We start from the raw sequence: 18,602 nt of genomic DNA on the forward strand, positions 1-18,602 counted from the left end.
ATACTTTAGTCAATAACAATTTCATTATTATCAATTGAACATCATTATTTGAGATCACCATTAGTATGGAGATGAATGTCAATTGTTGCAACTAATTTATGGATTTTACTCTTATTTTTCTCAACAACTCAAGTAGTTATTAATGTATCCATCCCTTTCATAAGTAAATCTGAAATATTTCTTTTTGACCTGACAAAGTTAAGAGAAATAATATCATGAGTAATTAAATTTATAATAGATTTGTGTTTTACTCTCATGTGCCTTCTTTTTTCATTAACACTTTTGCTAGAAACTTTAGATATAGTAATTTGATTGTACAATGCATTGAAATATAAGATATAGGTTTATTTAATAATGGTAAATCATATAAAAAAAATTAAGAAATTTTGCTACAACAATGGCAGTATCTAAACTAATAATCTTTGTTTCCACATTAGTCTGCGAGATAACCTCTGCTTTCATGGCAGATTGTGAAATAATTTGTTCATCATATTTCCATGATACTTGATAAGTGCCTATTTTACTCATATTTCACTTACATTTTGGCTCTTATCTTGTTTGATTTCTTGCATAAGTTTCACTTCCTTTCACTTAGAAATCAGTAAAAGCATTTGGACATAAAACATGTGATGATTTAATGCATTTTTTTTGTTTTTGAATTGATGCAGTTTAGAAGAAAAAAGAGTCAGGCAGATTGAAACCTAGAAGCATTAGAAGAAAACAGAGTCAAGCAGATTAAAACCTAGAAGCATAGCCTCAGCACTGAAAGACGGTTTCAACATATTTCAATTTTTGCCTTCACAACTTGAGATGAGTAGATGGCACCAAGTTCTAAAACTCAAGCATGGAGGCAACCCACCATGAAGAAAACCTAATGGGTTGAGCTTTTGAACTCTTAGTAATTTTTTTAAAATCATACTTGCAACATGCAAATGTTTCCTCTTTATTTTTATTTTATTTTCATGACATTAGATGCATGGATCTATTCAAGGCAGGGCATTTTTCGATAGATGCAAGATATAGGTAACCCTCCAACCCAATGACTTCTTCTGCACAAAATTCCACGAATATCCATCTATGATGTCCAGACACAGATACGTATACGGACACGACACGGATACAGAGATACGGCAAAATTAAAAAAGTATAAGACACGGACACGGAAATATACATATTAAAATCTAATAATTATATTTTACTATAAAAAAAATATTTAAAATATCACAATGTTTGAGTCTTATATATGTTAATCTTCATCCAAAAGATACAGTTTCTAATTCTAATTTATCGAGAGATAAGCTAGCAATATCAATAATTTCATTATCATCTATTAAAAAATCATCCCGAGCAACATTTTTTTGTTTATTTTAATAGAAGGTATGAAAGATTATTTTTTTATCTTTTTATTTCCCTTCTAATTTTAAATTTTTTGGGTTTATTTTAATAGAAGGTATGAAAGATTATTTTTTATTCTTTTTATTTCTTTTTTTATTTTAAATTTTTTAAATTTATTTTAATAGAAGATATGAAAAATTATTTTTTATTCTTTTTATTTCCTCTTTTATTTTAAATTGTTTAGATTTATTTTAATAGAAGATATGAAAAATTATTTTTAATTCTTTTATTTCTTTTTTATTTTAAATTTGGTAGGTTTCCCTTTGTTCTCTAAAACATGGCAAACAGAAATACTAATAATGCAAATCAAATCCTGAGAGAGATTATAAAACGTGAATAGATTAAACGTGAACAGATGCATCGCTCCCCCGAATCTGGAATCAGAGTCGCGCGTCCACAGTGTCCTCTTGCACGTGTCGCAGAGTCTCATCGCGTCTGATCCATCGAGAAGTTTCCGACACCGCGTCGTGCAGGTGTCCGCCGCGCCTCCGCGTCCGTGTCCGTGTCCGCGTCAGGAGCAGGAAGCGTCAGTAAAACGCCGTGTCGGAGCATCACAGATATCCATCCATAAAAAAATTTGTCGGAGTATGTCCGAGCGCACTCCTCAAAGTCTCATTCAATAAAAATTTAGTTAGCAAAAACAAAAATGAAAAGGTTGTTCATGTATCCACATGAACTTCTATTACTACAATAAAAACACGACTAACCTTATGCTACCAGGATAGGGTTGTATATGCATTACTGAAAAAAAAAATAATAGAGGCAGCAACCAGTACACAAGATTTCCATCTTAGTTGATGTGTAAAACTAGCCTTTAAACTTTCCAACTTTACATCGTGTATGTACAAGGGTTGTGAGGGAGACATTACAGGAGCCCTTTATCTAATATTACCCATTTAAACAACAAAGGAAAGGAACATATAGAAAACTCCAAGAATAAAATGAGACAATGATTGAATGAACTATAGACAACTACAAGGAACTGAGGTAAGATTTTATTATTGACAAAATGGGATTCCCAAAAGGATATTCTTCCAATGTCTGAAACATGATTCCATCCATCCGGGCTTGAACTCCATCAGAAAATGTCACACCCTGTAGCAGTTCCTTCACCATTCTGTCAGCTCCAACGAGGGAACTCCCAACACCTAACAAGATCTCGGGTAGAGAAGGGCTGGGTCTGGAGATCTCCACAAGTGTAACCTGAGATAACTCTAGCATAATCACCATGTTTTGCATCCATATTTCTCAAGTACAACATTTATACCACAAAAATAAAGATTGCAAACCAACCTCACTGTCTTGAGGTATATTGGCCTTAACTTTTGCTATGGCAATAGCACGAGAAAGCCCGCCAATAGCATCAACTAAACCACGCGATGCTGCATCGTTACCAGTCCAAACCCTTCCCTGTGCAACCTCCTCCATCTTCTCTACCTAGTCACAGTACATTAGCTGTGAGTCTGTGACAAAGATCTACAAGACGGATGAACAAAAGCACGGGAATTAGCTTGTTAGATAAAACCTACTGTCATTGATCTGGACAATGCAGCCTTGTCCCGGAATTGTTTATAAGCATGCCTAGCAGATTCGGCAAATAATTCTGCTTCATCTGGCCTGTACCAAAACAAGAAAATCGAAAGTTTTCACTTTGTCTGTCTCAGAATTCAAACTTGTACTTTACTCATATACAATAGGAAAGTAAGAATCCTGCATAGTGAATGGGAGGTAGAAACCTGGCCTCCTACCAGAGGAAAAATTTATATCATAAATGGAGGTAGAAACCTGGCCTCCTAAGGTTTTTCATAGCTTGGAAAGAGAGGGAGAGAGGAAGAGGGTCAAAGGAAATGAAAGATGGTGAGTTGTTTGGAAGGAAAGAAGCATGAAGTAGAGTAAAAAAAGAATGGTGGGACACGCGTTCTTTTCTTCCAGGCAAAACAGTGAAGAAAGGCAAACTAACATTCGCTGCAACATATCAATTATGTTCCTTAAAATGCATAAAATATGGTTGCCTTGCCTCCATAATCAATTATGGACACCCACGGCTTTAGTTTTTATATGAAACCAATGAATAATAAATAAAATTATTAATAATTAATGAAAAAATTATAAATAATTTTCAATGTTGTTTATGTTTCTCTTCAACCAAAACAACTTCCTTTTCTACATATTTCTCACATATTACACTGTCTAATATTGTTTGCCTATCCACTACAATCTTTACACGAGGAAATGAAGAATAATATTACCTGAAAGGACGTTGTTCAGCAGCAAGGAGCTCAGCATATTTTCCCCTTGATATAATTTCTTTGTTAAAGCCAATCTTCTCATACAGTTTCCCCAGGTTAAATTTTCCTACAAAAAGATGTCATGCGTAGATTATATCTTCGGTTAAATAATAAATTCTGTAAAATAAATTTGTTAACAACTTTGTATTTTTAGCTTCAGTTAAGTAATTATATCTTCCTGCAATTCTTTCACCTACTGAAACAGTAAAGCACTCTGTTTACCTGTGACCACTCCAATCGAACCAGTTAAGGTAAGGTTTTCTGCAACAATAGCATCAGCTCCCATTGCCATGTAGTACCCTCCGCTTGCTGCCACATCAGACATGGAAGCAATGACTGGTTTTTTAGCAGCCAAAAGCCGGATTTCTCTCCACATCCTGCAGATGATGACACCAGATAATGATCATGATTCTCGGCAAACGAATATGATCACCTAAACATACAAATAAAATAATAAGCATAACAACATCATCGATGACAAGAATTGAAGATGTATTGCAAATTGATGTAGACCACCACATAAAGGATATGATTAACTCGTCAAATCTAAAATTATTGTTTTTGAATATGAAAATTATTTAATCAAGATTTTAAAATATCTACACCTACAATAGCTGAAATTAGAAAGTTCCATATAGGGTTTCTGAAAACCAATTCTAGTGGACCATTTAAGTTACTGCCCTGCTAGTATACTGTTCAACAGCTTGAGATGCTTCCACTGCCTATTTGTATGGATACAAATGAGAGAGTTGCTATGGATGCTAAACTTTTCCTTGGCATTAAAAATCTTTCAATTGCCAGGCGTTCTTAGTCATTAAGCATTTTTACTAATGTGTTACTTGGTTTAATTTTTCTTATAAAAGGCCATAACTTTGCATTTGTATCAATTTTGCTTATAAATGTCGTCACCTTTATAAATTCAAGTTAAGAAAGAAAAATTGGGACCGATGATTATTATGATCCAACATACATATGCTACTATTATCATCTCAAAAGAAAAGTGCTGCAATTAAGAAAAAATCAACATTATACAGGTACTCTAAATGAATGATGCCATGGTACAGACCAGATCTAAATCCATCCAACCAATGTAAGGAAAACCTACAATTTCTTATTAAATACTTAAAATAGCTGTTTAGACATATGATTGAAAGAGGGGAAATTTTACCAGAACTTACAAATCAGAAGCAAGAGCATCACCTCCAGGGCTGTCGATTCTAATGATAGCAGCCTTAAATTTTTTTGACTCTGAGGGGAAAATAACACTTGTAAGTGAATTAAAATAATACAATGTTAAAGGTTGCATTTTTGTAAAACAGCATTGTTGACGGGGATTAACTATGATAAAAACGACGACAATGATTATGTTTATATTCCTAAAAGTGAATAGATATGTTGTGTTGCTTTTGCATATGCAATTTACTAAACCAAACAGAACTAGCCCCTATACTTTACATCCTGAACACAAACAAAGGGTTCGGCTAGCAGTTACCTATTTCCTCTGGCTGAAGGATCTCTTGTTCTGTCTGCCGAAATTCATGTTCCATTTCATACGAAAATTAGGTAAGAAATAAGATGAGTTTTAGGGGTGTTTAGTTTTGGAGAAATACAAAAGATCAAAACAAAATTGATTTTATTTTAATGAAAATAACTTTTTTAGCACAATCAATTGTTTGGAATGATGTGAGCTGACAATTGACAATGAGAAACGATAATAAATTGGTTCGAGTGGGTAATTCGTTACTTTTGAAATCTAGCATATTGAGTGAGGAAATAAAAACATGTTGATCCCACAACTTTTTTTTTCTCTCCTTCAATTCCGCTTTCAAAGAGCAAGAATCTTCATCCCTCTATATCTCCTCTTCCCCCTCTCCTCCCTCCATTCCGACCCTACAAATGGATAGAGATCCTAGATATATTTTCGGTTCTTGCTACCTGGGTTCCATATCTATTTGATCTTTTCATTGTGAACTTATACAGAGGGTTTTAAATAGCACGCAAAACTAGTATACCAGTGTGGAGCGGCCCATGTCCAATACAGGGGCTACTGTAGTGGAAGAGTTTAGTGTAGCAGTCATAGCAAACCAAATTGCGGACTGAATAGCAGCCCTATGTCTCGATTCCCAAAAAACATTACAACATAGACATTAAGGCCTGCCTGGAGGACTATTTTTTGGATTTTAATATTCCAAATATTGAAATCTATACATAAATTTAGGAGATGATGACTGATAATTATATTCTAGGAAACTTGTATTTGACGTTGTGGATTTACTTATATGCTTTGTTTAACACGCCTATGAATTTTTATTGTTATTTATGAATGTTACAAATTTTGAGTAGTTTTTATCAATTTTGAAAATTTACATTTATATTATATAAACTGTAAAAAATTTCAAATAGCGATTATCCCACAGTATGCTTTCTCGCTATGACATTTTTGGAGCTGGCTACCATGCAATGCTATCCGGCATTTAAAACATTTCTTATACATCAGTATTGGGAAGAAAGACATCTGTTTTGGAAGCATAAGTAAAAGAAGTGCAATGTATGAAGCATTTATAGTAGGGAATCAATGAATAATATTACTTTACTGAAACAAAGATATCTATGAAGCATTAACAGCAGCTTCCATAATCAATAAAAAACAAGATAATATTCCATTGAATAAGTGGCAATTTTAATCAGCGTCCTGCATTGAAATTTAAAAGGTGAACTAGTAACTTGTAAAGTCAAGTTTACCTCTGACAGTTCGAATCTTTTCAATGAATTTCTCTGCAGTGATGCCTGAGCTAGAGACACTTAATTGACTCTCTACACGACTAATGCTCCCTGATGCTCGGATAATGGCTATAAGTTCTCTACCGCCTGATATTCCAACAGTCCATTTCCTAACTCGAGCGTATTTCCTGTATTAAATTGATGCAAGAAAAGATCATTATAAAATCAATATGAACTATTTGGTATATTTTGCTAATCATATGGAACATCTGTTAGGAAAAAGTAGAAAAAAAAAATGCAATTGTAAGCCACATGAAAGCTGTAATTTACACTCACGTGTTCGGAAAGATTAATTAAGGGAAAGTATTCACGGACAGAACCAAGAGCAAACAAGTGGGGGTTGCGTTGAATAAAGAAAGATATTTCAAATGAAAACTTTTAGTATATTATACATTTACTGACGTTTCCTCCAACTTCTATAAAAACGAATTGTGAATTTGTGTTTCCAAAGTTAATATTGATAAGCAACACAAGTGAGCACATGTGAGCTTAATGAAAATTTATTCACATTTTCATTGCGAAGCTTACTAAAATAAGCTAAAAAGAGCTTTATTCTAATACACGTCTTTTGTATAGCTGATGACCAAAGGCTCAAAAGAGCTTATAGAAATGTCAAAAGTTACTTTTAGAATCTCAAAAGCCCTCCAGAGAATCTCTTCTAAATGACCCCTAAAATAAATCAATATACTTTCACGTTGTATTCTAAACTCAATATTTTAAAGACAAATGAATTGGATGTGGTAGTACTCAACAGGAAAACTGTTACTTTCGAATATTATGTTATACTAACATGAATCAAATCCTAGAACAATATTCCAAAATTGAGGTAACTAGTATTAAAGAATTTCAGAAACAGAATTTGAAAGATGGTACAATGAATAGCACCAGCACCATGCCAAACAAATTTTACTGAATAAGAAAGAAAGTCAAATACTTTGGCACCTACTTCTCGTCATTTAGTAACTTGATGTCTGGTAACATTTCTTTTAACGTAAGAGATGGAGGTAATCCTAGGGTTCTAGAATAATCCCCAAATCAGGGTGAAGAAAGAAAGAGACATAGCAATTGATATGAATGACTCTTTTCACAAGAAATTTTATTTGAATTTACATAATCATAAAACGTATAAAAGCCCTTGAACTTGAACAATAGTCTAAACTTAATGTTGAAAGTAACTTGATGATTGGGAATGAAACTTTGTAAGAGGCAGAAGGTGTATTTTGAGACTATTGAATAAGAATTTATTAGTTGCATAAATTGTGGTACATTCACAAAATCATATAGAAATTGTTACCTGTAATCCACCATTGGCAGATCTTTATCAAGTTTCACTCCAAGTCTCTCCTTCAACATGGTGATAATCTGCAAAATATTTAATGTTTCTAATCCTTTTAACGCTCTTTGCTTGAGATGTATTCACATCCTTCAAAGCACTTATTAACCAATGTTAATTATCAATATGTTTGAATACATTCCACTGTGAAGACAAAAATCAACTAACTTTAAATCGAGAAACAATAAAAACAAACAAATTTTTAGTGAGCAGGACAAAAACTATTTGTATTTAGGATTTTTCCGTTAAAAAAACCACTAATCATTAGATGAGATCTTACTCAATATAATTATTATTATTAGATTAGATGACAGTGATGAAATGATTGGTGTACAAATATTATTATTAGGTGTACAAATAATCATTCTTATAACCTAATGATTGGTCAAAACAGTGATCCTAGGTGAATTCTATAAAAGTAATGCTGTAAGATCCAATCCATACGTCTGCCACTATGAGAAGGGCTTTAACTAATCACCATATCTAGCCAGGGTTAGCATCATGGTTATGCCTATGGCAGTAGCAATCAAATATCAAATTGGTTGCTAATATAATAACACTGGGGATTAACCATTACCTCGTCATCATAGATTATATTTGATATGAGTCCCTCTTCTTTCAGCTTGTCAACTCGATAGACACCTTCATTTATCAATTTCTCAATATCTTCTCTACTTTTTCCTGTATTAAACTTGCAGAAGCCCACAAGTTAATATGTTGGCCCAAGAATCAACTAAAACATCAAATTTAAATGTACCTTTGGCAGAAGAAACTTTATCCAGCCAATTTGTATAGATATTATCAAGCAATGCAGTCAGCATCTCACAATTTTCCTCAGACATGGTTCTTCGAGCTAGTTGATCACCTGCACTTTTGTATTTTCCAATCCTTTCCACTTGCGGTTCAATTCCTATGTTATCTAAAATACCTGAAAAGATTTAATAAAATGATGTCAAACACACAAGTTTTAGGCTTATTTATAGCCATCACAGGATTAAAAATTTAAAATGATTTTATCAATATTCAATAGTTTCTTAACATGCATCTGCAGCATGTGCAGAACAACACACTTAACATTTTTCGAGAACCAAAAAAGATTAGAGACACTGAGCATTAGAATAATATCTGAGAAATTAACATAGTATGACTTCATGTAATAGAAAGGAATATCAGTACCAGACTTTAATTCAGGTTTTCTTAGTAAGACGCACAAAAAATTATGTACAAACTCAAAGAAAAGGAAATCTATCAAGTCCCTTTCTAGGATCTATGTACATAATACAAGCAAAATTGCCTGTCAAAGGGAATTGCTAATAGGAGACCTTTTGTTTGAAATTTCTACTAAGTTTCACCCGCTTTCTATGGCCCTGTTTCTCCTAACCCAAAGTAAGTATCCAATTGGACCTTCAAATATATAACTGAATTCTTCTCCTTTTATCAGCCAGAAAGTTTTTTTCCTTCAAAGAACCATTCAGACATCACTGTAATGACCAATTTGGTGGCAAATATACTACCAAAGGATGAAGCTAGTGACATTAATGACCATGGAAGGAGAAATATGATGTCACTCATAAATGAAGAACCAATATTGTTGTGTAATCGAAGGGGCAAATTGGAGTCATGTAGAGTTACACACACTGATATACATATACAAACGTGTACACACACATGTCTACGAGATGCTGTAAGAAAAGAAACCAAATTAAGTGCATTCACTGTATGTGAAATTTGTGATATTTGTAAGGAAAATAAAATTAGAAAAATCATCTTACCTCTGAGGAATGAGGCTTGAACAGTCAATCCAAACAAAGAAAAGTAAGCACTGGGTGGGGAGTATATCTCGTCACATGCACATGCAAGGTAATACTCCTTTTCTTGACATAAAGGCACATAAGCCAGAATAAATTTTCCTACAGATATATAATCAATAATCAAAGAATGTCATTCATAAGCACGAGAAAAATTAACATCGCAACATATCAATGGGTAAGAAGAGGTACACTAGTATATCATCAATCACAATATTTACTTTAAATACAAACTTCAGTTACATAATAGACTAAGAAAATCATAGAGAAGAAAAGATACATTAATTTATTATTACTTCACTGATCCTACAAGAGAGGATACATTGAATTCAGCAAGAGTAACCTGATGCTTAAGGCTATCACATCAAAGATGGAAATCTAATTAACAATTCTCTTGACTTGATTATTCTGTGGAAGGGTTCAAGAGAACTAATTTGAAAAACACTAAAACTTTATGGTACATGCATTGGTAGTAAAGGTTTAAAATGTCCAAGAAACAACTGTAGTTTGGCATTTTGAATGGGTGTAGCCATAGAAGCCATATGCAATTATATTTATATACGTAACTAATAACTAGGTATGTGAGTTTACTGAATTATCTTCTAAATATTCACTGGTTCATTTGACTCTAACATTAGTTTCTATAAACAGCATACAGCATGAAAAACTGTTTGGTCATTCTACGTTTCCACATTCCTCTTTATTCCATATGAAAGATGCAGCACAAGTCCAGAGCCTTTACCTGATTTTTTGAAATCCAATATATGCCTTCGAATTTCTTCTACTTTACCCCACCCGCAATTTAAACTATCAATATGAAGGTAGATCCCAGAAATACGAGGATCATATGCTGCTTTCAAAAAGTTCTCACAAATTTGAGGCAAAGAAAGTCCAGGAGAGAACCTACTCTTCACTTGATCAGATATCTGAACATGTGAAACAATAAAACGTTTATGTGATTATTTTTTGCATAACTACGCATTACTTCATTTTATATTTTATTCATATAAATTTTAAAAAAGATAATAAATAATATTTTCCTCCCTCTACTTTATTTAATATTGTTTTCCCAACAAAAGTATATTTTTATCACAATAATTTATGTTGTAAAGGTTCATATCAAAGAAACATAGGTTAGCCGGGTGAAAAACTTTACTCTGATTGGAAAACACCGAAAGTGTAGAAATTGCATCTAACTTTTATCCTTTATAAAAATATACGAAAAGTAGCTTCTATAATTCAAAATTACTGGGGCGTCCCTAATTAAGCCCTAAAATTTAGGAAAATAATCAATGGACACTTAACACTGGATGACACATATAAGAATAATAGACGATATCTTGTGATAGAAAGAGAGAGAAATAATACGTGATGATGATGTGTTTGATATATAGGAGACAGTAAACATGTTATCCATATAGCAACTTATATAGGTTTGTACAACAAATCTTTTTGCATCTTTCTGAATCCCCTAATTTAATATATCTCACAAGATTCTCACTATCCTTCTCTTGGTTATAAATTGTTTGTACAACTTGTTATGCAAATAACATTCCTCGTCTCTATAAATCATCGCTCTTAAGTTTACTACAACTCAAAATGATTGCACTGAAGTTAATTCCCAACTTTTCAAGTTGCAATATATTTATTTTTCAATAAAAATTAATTATACTACTAACACTAGGAACAGAATCACTAACCTATTATTTTAAACAGCCTCTTTAAATAATAAAATTTATTGAAAATCACCAAATTTTGTAGGTTACATACTTTGATTAACAAACCTTTCTCTCTTAACATTGTAGTTTTCGTGAATTATAATCAATACTAAATATTGCATCAGAAAGAATGTTCTAGAATGCCTTGCTAGCCCTCATGATTTATGATAATAGGCTAACTGATTGATTTAGTCTTTAAATGTACTAAGCTCTATCAATTCAGTCCTGAAAAAAAAAATTATTTTAGTGCATCAATGTGTAAAATGCCTTTCAATTATTGCCACAGGAGTATATTGCTATCTGTGATCAGACCTTGAGATCACTAGTAAAGTCTACCATGACTTCCACATCATCTCGCTCCTTTGTATTCCTCATAGTGACAATACTTGTGACTATTTGTCTAACCAATTTAAGCAATTCATGACATCCAATGATATCCTTCATCAAACTTCGTGTCTTCATGCTCTTCAACGCAATTGAACACAAAAACAGATATCTTATTGAAACTACTCATATACTTCTTTACAGTCATCTTCTCCCCCTTTTTGGGTGGGGGGGCGGGGTGCTTATACCATGTTATCTCATTAATCAGATGCCATCAGTTGCTCTTAATGATCAAGTACCATGTGTTTTTTGTACCACATGTTTTGTACATAACCTCAAACCTGGTCAAGACAATTTCTCTTCAGTCATTCAAATGTGTCTTCATGGAATATCACTGCTCTTAAAAAAGGTATCAATGTTCCTCTCATGATCTTCCTAAGAATTTTGTGTCTATTGGCGTCTCTTTCTTTGAGTTTGTTCCATATTATACAATTGTTCATTCTAATAATGACATATGTAGTCACTTTCCCACCAACATCAATCTTCCTTCATCAACACCAAATGACCCTTCCATAACTGAAGATATTTTTCTTACATCACTTAGATATTTCAATGTCATTCACAACCTATTGATATTTTAGTACAAGATGCATCTTTGACATCAGTTGCTCTTAATGATCAAGTACCATGTGTTTTTTGTACCACATGTTTTGTACATAACCTCAAACCTGGTCAAGACAAAATTTCTCTTCAGTCATTCAAATGTGTCTTCATGGAATATCACTGCTCTTAAAAAAGGTATCAATGTTCCTCTCATGATCTTCCTAAGAATTTTGTGTCTATTGGCGTCTCTTTCTTTGTGTTTGTTCCATATTATACAATTGTTCATTCTAATAATGACATATGTAGTCACTTTCCCACCAACATCAATCTTCCTTCATCAACACCAAATGACCCTTCCATAACTGAAGATATTTTTCTTACATCACTTAGATATTTCAATGTCATTCACAACCTATTGATATTTTAGTACAAGATGCATCTTTGACATCAGTTGCTCTTAATGATCAAGTACCATGTGTTTTTTGTACCATATGTTTTGTACATAACCTCAAACCTGGTCAAGACAAAATTTCTCTTCAGTCATTCAAATGTGTCTTCATGGAATATCAATGCTCTTAAAAAAGGTATCAATGTTCCTCTTATGATCTTCCTAAGAATTTTGTGTCTATTGGCGTCTCTTTCTTTGAGTTTGTTCCATATTATACAATTGTTCATTCTAATAATGACATATGTAGTCACTTTCCCACCAACATCAATCTTCCTTCATCAACACCAAATGGCCCTTCCATAACTGAAGATATTTTTCTTACATCACTTAGATATTTCAATGTCATTCACAACCTATTGATATTTTAGTACAAGATGCATCTTTGACAGAAAATGATATAGTGGAGGTCATGACTAAAACCTTCCTCAACAGCATCTCCCAATCCGGATCTAGTCTCATCTAAAAATGATTGGCCTATTGCTATTCTAAAAGGTACAAGTTCTCGCCATAACCCTTCTCCCAACTATATAAACCATAGTTATCATAGGATTGCCCCCCATACAATATGCTTTTTTGTTCCTCATTATCTTCTATTTCTATTCCTAAGTCTCAAGATGATTGATGAGATATGTGCCCTTCAAAGTATTGGTACTTAAGAGTTGATTCCTTTACCAACTGGAAAATCAATTGTTGGGCGTCGCTGTATACTGTTAAAACAGGACCTGATAGTAAACCTTCATTGGTTGCCGAAGGATGCACAAAAATTTATTGTGAAGATTCTATTGACACTTTCTCTTCTGTTGCAAAAATCACATTCTGACACTGACTGGTTAGGATCACCAAGCGATAGACACTCCACTTTAGGTATTGTGTTCTTGTAAGAGGTAATTTAATATCATGGAAAAGTAAGAAATAATATGTTTGGCAAGATCAAGTGTAGAAGCAAAATACAAAGCAATTACATTAGTTACTTGTGAGCTCATATGGCTAAAACGACTTCTCAAACAACTTAAATTTGAAAAGAGTTCCCAAATGCACCTCATATGTAAGGACCAAGTAACACCATACGTTGTTTCTAATCCTATCTTTCATGAGAGAACCAAACATATTAAGGTGAATTGTCATTTCATATGAGAAAAACTGGAGTTTGAAGATATCACCACTAGATTTGTCAACTCTAATGAACAATTGACTAACATATTCACCGAAATGATAATCAATTATATTTGCAACAAACTGGACACATACAACCTATTTGCTCATGCTACGACCTATTTGCTCATGCTTTGAGAGGAAGTGTTATAATTATAAAAATAAGGAACTGATCCTATATAATCAGGAATATTGTTATTAATCAAAACTATCCAGATTATATATATAAATAAATTCCTATTCATTTTCCCAAATACAAATTAAGCACTTCTGATTTCTAATATACATAGTTTCAGCGTATTCTCTAAATTTTAACATTAAACTATAGCATTGGGATCAAGTTGAGTTTTTTAACACATTCAAATACTAACTCAGGTTTCTCCATCTTTCCAGGAATAAATTAACAGCACAAGTACCAAACTGGTCATTTATCTATGTTTAATTTCTTCCTACGAGAAGGAGGGTGAGAACAGAGACGGTAACCTGGCCACGAAGCTTCATTGTGAGAACGCTTCCCTTGCGCACACGCTCCCATGGGAACGCAACCAGCATCTTAAGCTTAACGAGGAAGCTTCTCCATCCGGTAACCGGTTTGAAATCGAACTCGCCACTTGGATATTCCTGGTCCGCAATCCCAACACTCTGATCTTCAACGCCCTCTTCCTTTGCCACATCTTTCAATTCTTCGTTGGTTGTGGCGTCGGAAGAGGAATCGAAAACGCGAAGGGAAGGTTGTCTTGTGCGCGCGCGGGAGCGAAAGGGAGAGAGAGAGTGGTGAGGAGGTGAGAGGAGAGAAAGGGAGAATCGGCATTGGAATTGAAGAGGAGAAGCGGAAGAAAAAGTGTGAAAGCGGTTTGGGGAGGTGGTGAGGGGAAGAGAGGGTAGAAGAAGGAGGTTCGACATTGGTGCAGTGATGGTGTGAAGTGAGTGAAGATGATGATGAATGAGAGTGGGAGGGGAAATGAAGGAACTCAAAGGAAGCACATTCTTCCACGTAGTTATGCCTCCCACCTCTTCCCTTCTCTATCTCATCCGATATGCTTTCTAATAAATAAATGTGGTTATGTATTAGTGCATCTGGAAAGAAACTGCCATTGGATCAATGTAAAAGAATGTGCAATAAATAAACTAGTTCTGATTTTTATTTATGTAATGAGTTGATATATAAATTCTTTATATGTTTTTAACAAAAAGACATTTTAAAATTTATAATTATGATTTTTAAAAAGTTTATAAAAGTTTGTGAGTGAATTCACTATGTGACATATTAAACAAAAGTTTTAACAGGTAAAAAAGTTAGATTAATAAATATTTTGTGATGTTAAAAATAATATAAAATAATATATAAATGATTTAAAAAAATTTTTATTCTATGGAATGAGATGAAATTATAAAAAAATAAATATCATTTTAGACTTTTGTTTGTGATCTCCTTCTAAACTTTAATCTGTCTCGACCTTTTTACTGAATGTTGAACTAGAATTAAAACTGGAAGATTCCACTGAAGTTTTTCTAGGAATATTTTCGCTTAAGATCAAGTCGCGCATGTTATCAAATCTCAATTTGTTATTACTTGCATAATAAAATTAATGCTTTCACCTTATCATTAAAAGTTATCCGGACCGATGTCAACTGCGTAATAATTGTACTAAATTCATTAATATGATTAGTAACCAATCATTAAAAATTATCTTGATGTCAATTGCACAATAATTGTATTACCTTCATCCATTTTTATGTTGGCTAGCCTGCGAATCAAGTATACTTTATTCGTTATAGATGGTTATAGATGACTTCTGATCCATATTTGACAACACCATCAAATCTATTGTTGTTAAGGGTAGATACAACTTCTTTTGATACAAGTAGTCCTCTATTCTTTATCTTCCACCATCAAATCTATTGTTGTTAAGGGTAGATACAACTTTTTCTGATACAGGTAGTCCTCTATTTTTATTTTCCAGAACTTGAAGTCACTATTAGCCATTGAACTTCAATGCCATTGCTCTCCGTGTTTTCGAAGACAGCTCCCATTACTTCTTTAAATTCAGATTCCTAAGGAAAAACCAAATTTGTTCTTATTTGAAAAATCAAACAAAACTGCAACCACATAGCATACTAAGAAATTGACACTTGATACCAATTGTTAAGAACAAGACAATACAAGGAAAAAAAATAAACGATATAAGAATTTTACATAACATACAATGTATGCTTATGTTTACAACTACACTAGGAAGTATTCTTATTTCAGTGTGTATTTCAAGCTTTACAGAAGGTGACTTATATAGCAAAATAGAAAATAACATCTCATAGTACTAGATGATGTGGGATTAAATCAAGCTTCACAATACTAAGAATCCAAACATTCTTGCACTCATCATGCTTGCAAGAAGGGCACATACTTGAATAATAAACTAGTTTATAGGCACCACCATACTTCTCAATCTGGAACTAGTTTCCAATTATTTCATGACCAGGGTTGCCCTTAACACCACCGGTGGACATAAAAAGAGACTAAGCGTCCCTTAGAAACCTCAAAATGATCAAGCTTCCACACTGTGGAATGGTGAGGGCAAGTGACTTAGGAGGGAACATGATGTTAAGGTCACTAAAGACACGTATAACACTCTTTTTGGGTTAATGGGTATAAATGGTTGGAAGTCCTATATTAGCTAGAGATAAATTCAATTCACAATAATATATATATATATATATATATATATATATATATATATATATATAAAAGTGACTACAAACTTTACCTTACAAACTAGTTTTATAGGATTGAGTTTGGTTTATAGTCCAACTCTTAACATAAATCTTAGTGGCAAGCTATGATATCTATCCACAGCCATAACATCCAGAGGGCATGATTTGCCAATCTTTGAGAGGCCAAGGCCTTGTGGACTTCTACAATTGTTGTAAGCCATTGATAGAAGAATGTTGTAGCTGACACTAGCACGTAGCACCTTGCCTAATGTGGCAACTATTAGTTTTGAAATGGTGATTTAAGCCAAGAAAGGGGGTTGAATTGGATTTATAAAAGTTTTTTGAAAGCTTAAACCTCTTTTCAATTGAATCAAATAAACTGGAAAGTTAGGATATAAAAGCAACAGACCAACACACTTTCAATCGATTAAAACATAAAACAGTAGATTAATTTGTTCTTAAACTATGAAACAGTCAATTAAAAAGACAAATTAGTTGGCTAAAATACTGAAGATTTATGCAGAATGCAGAATTCACAGATTTAACTCAAACAACAATCTTTTACATACAAGACTTGTTCCAATCAATATTTTTAACAAGTATACAACCTCAGATTACACAAGAACGCATTAAATCACACCAAAGAATGAATTGCTTGGTTTTCTTGAGTTTCTAAAGAGATTCAAAGTGAGTGAGATGAGGGAGAGAGAATTGCACAATTATTTTTATACTGGTTCACTCAATCACAGAGCTACATCCAGTTTACTAGGACAACTTGAGTCTGGTTTCCACTATATTCAAAAGTTTTACAAATCACACACCAAGATTACACTTTTGAACAAAGAAACTCACAAGATTTTTGACTCACACAAAAATCTAGACACACACCCTGCAAGAATCACACTTACAGACCTGAAATCACATCAGGCAAATCAACCAGAGGCACAAGAACATCCAAACTTGATGGTGACTGTCCCTAGCCAACCATACATGTGTTCTTCAAGCTACTCACAAGCCAAAATGCCTCCAAGATCACCCAAGATCTTCAAACCACGAGTTGCAGTTGTGTATTGCAGAGAGAGAGTTTTTCAAAGAAGAATGATAAAGTTTCGTGCTAAAAAACTCAGATTCACTCCTCTGCTCTCGAAAACACAGCATATATAGTATGATTTAAGTAAAAACAGTCGATTGAATTTTTCGTACAATCAGCTGATTTCACTTGACTTAAGTAAAATCAGTCGATTGAAAATAATTCAATTGATTGAATGCATTCATACCAGAAACTATATATTGCAAGCCTTTTAACCTGCTAAAACCCATTTTAACATATTAAAAGAGACACACCAAGACACACAAAACATCTAATCTATGTCATATAGCCTACCAACATGATATAACAACAAAACGTTACATTTAATATATTATTTTCAGATTTAACAGACTAAAACTTAATCTTCAAGTGGATCTTCATCAATCTTTATCAAACACCTACAATCTTCATGCACATGGCTTTATCAATTCTTTGCTTCAAATTTTCTTGTGCCAACAACAACTACTTCATCTGGTGAAGCTTTAGCCGCTCCGAGAAATAGTTGTGAGATTAGGGCACAGAGATGGACTAAAGCTAGCAATTTATGGGTTGCTTCTTACCCATGAGATTCAGGATAAACATTAGAAATTCACTAAAAGAATGGGCAAATTTAAGTTTAGTTGATATTATTTGAATCTTTTCTGGAAAGTCGTCAAATTTGTTTAAGCCATGACCCGCTATAATATGTTTTTGCTTTCTCCAAAAAACAACATCTTTTATCAGTATCCCTTTCCAAGAGATTGTATTGTAGTAATTATAATATGTAATAGTGATACATTAATTAGTGATCCATACTAAACCATATCAAAAAAAATAAATAGTGGAAATCATAGTATTATTTTTCACAAATCAATGTCTGAGAGCACATTTCCACCTATTCTCCCTACCGGCAATATGTATTGTTATGATTGTAATATGAATTTACGAATTCTTCAGCAAAAATGGATAAA

The 18,602-nt window shown here is 33.2% G+C and overlaps 1 protein-coding gene across 2 annotated transcripts; it reads right to left on the reverse strand.

Moving 5' to 3' along the window:
* Positions 1-2,177: 2,177 nt before the first annotated feature.
* Positions 2,178-14,894, reverse strand: LOC114164202 (serine protease SPPA, chloroplastic-like). Of its 2 annotated transcripts, none has more exons than XM_028048776.1 (13): positions 14,334-14,894; positions 10,348-10,531; positions 9,570-9,707; positions 8,555-8,725; positions 8,375-8,478; positions 7,759-7,826; positions 6,426-6,592; positions 4,862-4,931; positions 3,906-4,060; positions 3,645-3,750; positions 2,925-3,012; positions 2,689-2,832; positions 2,178-2,598 (listed from the first exon to the last, which is right to left on the reverse strand). In XM_028048776.1, exons 1-13 carry the CDS (start codon positions 14,751-14,753, stop codon positions 2,368-2,370), a joined length of 2,046 nt encoding a protein of 681 aa, XP_027904577.1. In that variant the 5' UTR covers positions 14,754-14,894; the 3' UTR covers positions 2,178-2,367. The 2 variants fall into 2 exon arrangements, with proteins under 2 accessions (XP_027904577.1, XP_027904578.1); XM_028048777.1 differs by having other exon boundaries at positions 2,178-2,609.
* Between the last annotated feature and the right edge of the window lie 3,708 nt (positions 14,895-18,602).

Source organism: Vigna unguiculata, chromosome 9 (assembly GCF_004118075.2).
Source record: "Vigna unguiculata cultivar IT97K-499-35 chromosome 9, ASM411807v1, whole genome shotgun sequence".
In the NCBI taxonomy this organism is placed as follows: domain Eukaryota; kingdom Viridiplantae; phylum Streptophyta; class Magnoliopsida; order Fabales; family Fabaceae; genus Vigna; species Vigna unguiculata.

Excerpts from the sequence above, each read along its gene's own strand:
- LOC114164202 (XM_028048776.1), bottom strand. The coding sequence starts at position 14,753 with ATGTCGAACCTCCTTCTTCTACCCTCTCTTCCCCTCACCACCTCCCCA. Across the intron at positions 8,479-8,554 it reads TAAAGTTTCTTCTGCCAAAG|GAAAAAGTAGAGAAGATATT; the intron begins GTACATTTAAAT and ends AGTTTAATACAG. Across the intron at positions 2,599-2,688 it reads ATATACCTCAAGACAGTGAG|GTTACACTTGTGGAGATCTC; the intron begins GTTGGTTTGCAA and ends GAGTTATCTCAG.